The 7,013-nt window shown below is 36.7% G+C and overlaps 1 protein-coding gene across 2 annotated transcripts in view; it reads left to right on the top strand.

The window, feature by feature from the left end:
- Nucleotides 1–7,013, top strand: part of nfatc3a (nuclear factor of activated T cells 3a) — a 77,653-nt gene that overhangs the window by 52,269 nt on the left and 18,371 nt on the right. For both annotated transcript variants that reach the window (XM_016248346.1, XM_016248347.1), the window contains exons 7-8: nt 5,754–5,809; nt 6,517–6,643. In XM_016248346.1, coding sequence (XP_016103832.1) covers nt 5,754–5,809; nt 6,517–6,643 — 183 coding nt within the window. The remainder of the gene's footprint in view (nt 1–5,753; nt 5,810–6,516; nt 6,644–7,013) is intronic.

Raw genomic sequence — 7,013 nt, 5'->3', positions numbered from 1 at the left:
AAAAAAGAGCCTATGCTCTCTCTCTATCTGTCCACACACACTAGATTTATGGTTGGCCGTATTGTGGCATGTCACTGTTGTCCTAGAGCTCACCTGTAGACCTTAGCATCTGCTGTAAGGATGACTCAGAGCTCAGCAGGGTTGCTCTGGCTGCAGGCACACTGCTGATCACTCGCTGGATCCAAGACACAAAGCAAATAATAGCTTCCTGTGTGTGCGAGACAAACTTTGCATTTCCTTATCTAAAAAAAAAAGGAAAATAAATAAAATGATTGGTTTCACTAAAGCCTGTGTATCTAATGCTTTTTAAGCATAATTTTGCATTTTCAAAAGTGATTAATAAGGCACATTAGAATGGATTTTTTTGTTTCATAAAGCATTTTTTGTGCAACCAAAGCTGTACATTAAAATGCTTCCCTATATATTGTTGCACATTTAAGGAGTGTGATTTGTTATATATTGTGTTATAATGCCATCTGTACATGAGTAATGTAATACAGAATTTACCAACTTAATCTTTTTGTAAGGCCACAGTCAGATACTAATTTAATTAAGTAGTAAATTATTAGCTGACTGTGGTCTTACAAAAAGATACAATTTATTTTATTAAGTTAGATTTTTGGGCCTTTGTAGTAAAACATCCAAAAATCAAACTTAATTGAGTGCCTTGGGCCAAAAAGTAAATGCTGCATTATATCCATTTTTTTTCCAAGAAAAAAAATCCTTTAAAAGTATAACCATGAAAATCTAAATGTTTCCATATTTCACACAGTGCATTTTGGTGGCTTGTTTCTGCTGTGTTAGGTGTTAAGACAGTGGATGTTTTTTTCCCTCACTGGCTACATGTTGATAAAAAAAAAAACTAACAAATCACAATGATTGTATTTCTACATAGGGCAAGAAATCTAAAATGTGGTTTTATCTAGTGTTGTTTATTTGTTATTGTTCTTAACTTTAACACATACAACATATATTATAAGGTTTCATACCAAATACCTTTAACACGTTTAGCATACAGGCTTAAATGAAACTTTTACCACAAATTATTCTCTGAAACTGCAGAAATGCACCCTAAGAAATGCATTTGGTGCCATATGAACCTGAGACCAGCCTACTTATTCAGAACTTCCTTGAGATTAGTTGACTAATCATTCAAGCAACCCACTTGGTACTCAATCTTACATATATTTAATTTTGAATGTCGCTAGTTACATCTACCTGGCAGATGACTGAAGCTCATTTGTTGCAGGTAGCTCTTTCTCTCCCATTCTGCCATGTGGCTGTCAGTCTGAAGCCTCAGCTTTCAGTCACTCTGCTTTCAAGAGGCTTTATTAGACTGACTTTTTGGGGTTAGACTGTGTCATGATCCCCAACAGTGCTCTGTCTGTATGGATTTTTGTTGATCCTTTGAGTCTCACTGTGAGCTGAAATAGACCTTTTACACAATGAGCAGAGCCCTCAGAGACAGTCTGTCATCTCCAGCAGACAGTCTTCCTTTTTTTATTTATTATTTCTCTCTCACTGTCTCTCTCTCTCTTACTCTTCATAACGTCAGGCATGGTAGAAAATCAGTCTTTCCTTGACTCTTTCCAGTATCACTTGTGTGCGCTTGTTTAAATTCTTCGATAAGCAACTCTTCTCAGTCTTTCTCTCTCTTTCTTTTTCTGTCTTGCTCATTTTTTCCATCGCTTGTTCGTAAGTAATGAAACACAAGTTAGGGCCAGCCTCAGATGAAGGTAATGAATGAACGGCATTCTGGGAATACGAGTCTTGGCCTGCCTTGAGTGTGTGTCTGTGTGTGTGTTTCTAGTTTGAGACAATGACACTCTGACTCACTCGACTGAAGTTTACACATGAACACACAGGGCTGTTCTACGCCAACAAACTGACTTGGAGAAACACCCTTTGGAACTTACCTCTCCTCCAGTTGGCTCCCTGTAAAGTGGCAACCCCTCAAGGCAACCTTTATGGTGATAACCCATGTTTTTGTTGCACTGTATAAAAATGGAAAGTCCTGAGATGCTAGAACAAGTTGGGTGGAAATTTGGCTCTTATGTCTGGCCTTGAGCAGCTCTGGGGGAAAATGTATATCTTTTCAAGCAGGAGCTTATCAGAGAGTGTCTATGTGATTTGTGAGAACGTGTTCTGCAGATGTGTTTTATTGACATTTAATAAGTTGTTAAAGGTGCACTCTGTAATATGACGCTGGTCTTGTACTTTATACTGACCTAGCCACCTCACATAAACTGTTGGTTAGTGATGTCAAATACTGATGCTCTATTTGCAGTAAGCTATTAAATATGTATTCAGCAAGTGAAAATGTTCAGTGACTGGGTTACTGAGAAAAAATGAGTAGCATTGAGCTGCTCATGTGTTCTTAACACGTCAGCCTCAGTAAGGTGACCAGCCCAATGTTTTTAGGCTACAGATTCTATTAAAAATATAGTTAAATGATGTACACTCACATGACTAAGTACCAGTTAAGGACATTTAATTTATGTGCAAACCTTTTTAATGAGGAAGGTAATGACTGCACCTCTAAAAGAATTGAGCATAGAAAGATTTTTACTTTATTTTTGTATTTTTCATGATAACATACCACATGTAGATGCAGTATTATAATGTTTTGATACTGTATTTCAAAACATGTGACATTGCTCCAATAGTAACCCATGCTAAGCTCATTCAGAGTTTCTTCAAATTAAAAAAGATCTCTGGCTAAAGTCTGAAATGCATCAAATTATATCCACAATTCGCTCCAAAATATAGAGAGAAGGCAAGTCTTTTTAGCACTGACAAGCACAGAGCCGTCCATCTGAGAGGGTCTAGTCTCTAAGGGCCACTCTAGCGGTAGGGGACAAACCAGGATGTTTAAGAGGAAGAGGACTGATCATTTTTGTCTAATTTTGACAGATTGTATCTAATCTAATTGAGTGATTATTGTATCTACAGTAATTAGATGGGTTGTGTCTTAAATGAGTAGCCCATGTGGTGGTCCTGAGACTTTGTAGCTCATTTTTGACTTGCTGAGTGGATAGATATATAGTTAAGCAGACAAAAGATTCAGGTTTTTAATCACCTGGATAAACATAGATCTGGATAGCAAAGGCTGTACTGCCCTCATATTCAGAAACTTAACAGGATTGTTTGCTGTGAAATCTTTGCTCATTTCTATTATGTAACTTCTATATTGTTTGTAATATTTCAGCATTCACTTGATTTTTCATGTATATTTGTTATTATAAATTGTTAATTTGAGCATAAAAAAAATGTTAAAATAGAGCGTTTGTGGAATGTTTTTTTAAGTCATCATTGTATTGTATCATATTGTTTTCCCCCTTACAAACAGAAACTGCGTAGATTTGATCATAAAACTAAGCTTTTAAATTTCAAGACAAAAATTTTGCTTATACTGATAAAAAGCTATCAGAACTTTTATTAACTTTTGATCATATAAATATCAGCAATTGCAGAAAATTTAATATATTTGCTGACTTTGGTCCTCTGGATAAAATTAAGTGTTTGTTTGTTTGTTTTTTCAAGTACAGTATGAGCACCATTTTCTCTTATTTCATATGCCATTAACCTAATGTATCAAATATAATACTTGACAAAGAATATTTTTTGTATATAATTATATGTAATTTATATATACTCTATTCTTTTTCTATTCTGTCTTTTTTCTTTTTATTTATTAGCCTATATGATTTTAAAAACCCTTGCTACGTGTACTGCGTTAAGCTAACTGAGACTTGTTATAGCACTTGTATATCATTGCTCTTTTGTTGATTTTGATTGCTTCCATTGTCCTCATTTGTAAGTCGCTTTGGATAAAAGCATCCACTAAATTTCTAAAATGTACATGTACATTTATATGTAATTTTTAATATATTTATATCTATATATTTTGTCTAGTTTCAATGATCTCTTCCACTGTTATTTCATATGTCAAGCTTTACAGGGTTATCACCCTTTCCCCCCTAGAGTCTACAGAAGATGAATTCATTTGTTTTGGTTACAGTGAGAGAATATAAATGGCAAATATGAAATGTTAAGTACAATTAAGTGTTTACTACGAGAAAAAATCAGGCCCGGGAAAGCTAACAAACAATTTTTTTGTTTTTATAATTAATGATTCAGGAAATTGTAAATGAAGAGTTACATTAACCATCTGTTTCAGTTGATGCTAGTTTACACTTGCCAGCTGGACATTTAATTCCACATAATGAAACATTAAAGCTTTGTAGGATTTTGCTAGAAGTTTATTTTTCTTGAGTTTGTTTATCATAGTAGTAATAACAGAACAGCGGTGTTTCTGGGCTGAAGAATTAGAACAGCATGTGCTTGTCACCGGTCTTTGGAGTCTGTTTCCTGTTTGAACCTGCCCTCATGTGGGGCCCTCTCCGGTGTCCGACGAATGTCAACATGTGCTGCTGCTGTACTACTACTGCTGAAGTTACAGGTGTCCAAGGTCATTCTCATATTAGCAAAATGCCTTTTGACACAGAAGGGAGCTGAGACGCTACACAGTAACCTCGTGTAAACAGCGGTCTCTGGAGTGTAATGCACCAGGTGATTATGAAACTGCTCACAGCGGTATCTTTACTTTGATAACAGTCCTCAAAAACTATATCCACTCATAAACATTACACATACAAAATGACACATTTTAGACATTCTTGGGATTATACTGCTGTTTGACTCATGTTAGACTCATGTCAGGCACAAACTTCAAAGCTGGAAATGTGTTTAAGAGCATAAATCAGACCTGTGTCATGCTCTTTGTGCAGTTTATGTAATTTATGTGACTATTTTCCCTTCTAGGATCAGTCTTAACCAGTTGGCTCTGGTCACTTGGCTTTGATTTTCTGTCTGCAAGACGTCTGCGCAGTTGATTAGCTTCATGGCAAAGGAAAAACATGAAATGACAGCATGTTTCCGAAAGATCCTGCACCTCTCCATGGGCAGCACGTGGAAGCATTGTGCTATGAATAGAGTTATTCCACGCATCTTGCCATGATCCAACAATAAATAATGTTCTTCCACACATCTCTCTGAAACTCTAATGGCTTTATAAATGACATCATTACCTGTTAGGGGCCCAAGTGAATTCTATGTTCCTGTCAGCAAGGACAAGCAGAGTGAGACTGATCTAATTTTCATTGAAAAGTCAGTCTCTCAAGTAGCCTGCTGTTAAGAAGTCACTCCGCTAATACAGCTCCAGCGTTTCTAGCCCTCTTTCTTGGTAGAATTGAATATGTCATTTGTTTTTCAGAGTCAGGTCAGTGTTGTACGCAGTCCCTGCATAGAGCTGACATTTTGATCTATTCGAGTAATTGAACCTCTTTCACTATGTGGAAAAAGGCTTATCGTTTGCAAGCAAACTCAATTTATCATTTTATTATTCTCAAGGCAAGGCACAATTTATCAAGCTTCTCTCTGGATTTGGTGCTGGAGCACCTGTAGAAACATGCAGCTGTAGAGCTCCCCTCTGAACCTGATGAAACTTAATGCTGATTGGCTATTTGTAAGCTTAATCTCTAAAGCTTCAGTGGAGGGCTGGAAGACATGATGATGATGATGATGATGATAGTGGTGGTGGAGGTGATAATGAGGAGATATCAGGTCAGGTTACCTAATTTTGAGGAGGCAAATATTGGCACACAGAGTTCAGTTCAGATCATTGTGTATGCTATCTGTCCTAATATGTTGTTCTCACGTATGCAGCTAACACTTTTTTTTTCTTTCTTCAGATGGACGACCACAGTGGGAGGTGGAGGCGAAGATCATCAGAGAGAAGAGTCAAGGAGTGAGTGAATACTTTCCTTTTTAAATGTCTAAGAACATATTTGCCAACAAAAGCACAGACGATACACAAGATGTAAATATGTCTACAGACCCTTTTCAGGCTTTATTTTCTTTCTTGAACTAAAAGCTGAAACGAGTGTTTGACAGGTTTGAGCACATTGTAGTATGTTTTGACTAGATTTGCACTTTGTATTCGTCAGTGGGACAAGATAGTGGTGGTGGAGGTGATAATGAGAAGATATCAGGTCAGGTTACCTAATTTTGAGGAGGCAAATATTGGCACACAGAGTTCAGTTCAGATCATTGTGTATGCTATCTGTCCTAATATGTTGTTCTCACGTATGCAGCTAACACTTTTTTTTTCTTTCTTCAGATGGACGACCACAGTGGGAGGTGGAGGCGAAGATCATCAGAGAGAAGAGTCAAGGAGTGAGTGAATACTTTCCTTTTTAAATGTCTAAGAACATATTTGCCAACAAAAGCACAGACGATACACAAGATGTAAATATGTCTACAGACCCTTTTCAGGCTTTATTTTCTTTCTTGAACTAAAAGCTGAAACGAGTGTTTGACAGGTTTGAGCACATTGTAGTATGTTTTGACTAGATTTGCACTTTGTATTCGTCAGTGGGACAACTTTGATAGGTTTGTCTCAGACATCAATGATGTGTTGTTTAGTAAAGTTATGTCTCTTGTCTCCATCTGTAGTCTAGCATCGTGGTGGAGGTGCCTCCTTATCACAGTAAGACGGTCACTTCAGTGGTGCAGGTGCAGTTCTACGTGTGCAATGGCAAACGGAAAAGGAGCCAGTCACAGCGCTTTACCTATCTTCCTGGTACGTATTTGACAGCACATTGCAATCAATTGCACATCACGGCACTTATTTCCTAAATGAAATTAGAGCTCCGTAACTGTTGTTGCTCTTGATTAAGGAGTGTCATACTTTTATGACATCATATAAATTTATATCCACTACTGTTCAAAATGTTGGGGTCTGTAAGATATTTTTTATTCCTTTAATGGTAATTACTCCAGTCTTTAGTGTCACATGATTCTTCAGAGATCATTTTAATATGCTGATATGCTGAAACTGCCCCCCACCCCCAGTATTACCCCAGGATACAATTATATATTTTTTTCAATTTCCATAAGAAAAAAAGTATATATATATATATATATATATATATATACAGTGCACAGCATAA

The sequence above is a fragment of the Sinocyclocheilus grahami genome, unplaced genomic scaffold, assembly GCF_001515645.1.
Source record: "Sinocyclocheilus grahami isolate Dianchi unplaced genomic scaffold, SAMN03320097.WGS_v1.1 scaffold876.1, whole genome shotgun sequence".
Classification (NCBI taxonomy): domain Eukaryota; kingdom Metazoa; phylum Chordata; class Actinopteri; order Cypriniformes; family Cyprinidae; genus Sinocyclocheilus; species Sinocyclocheilus grahami.
The sequence above is the reverse complement of the archived record's forward strand: the minus strand, read 5'-3'. Positions and strand labels throughout refer to the sequence as shown.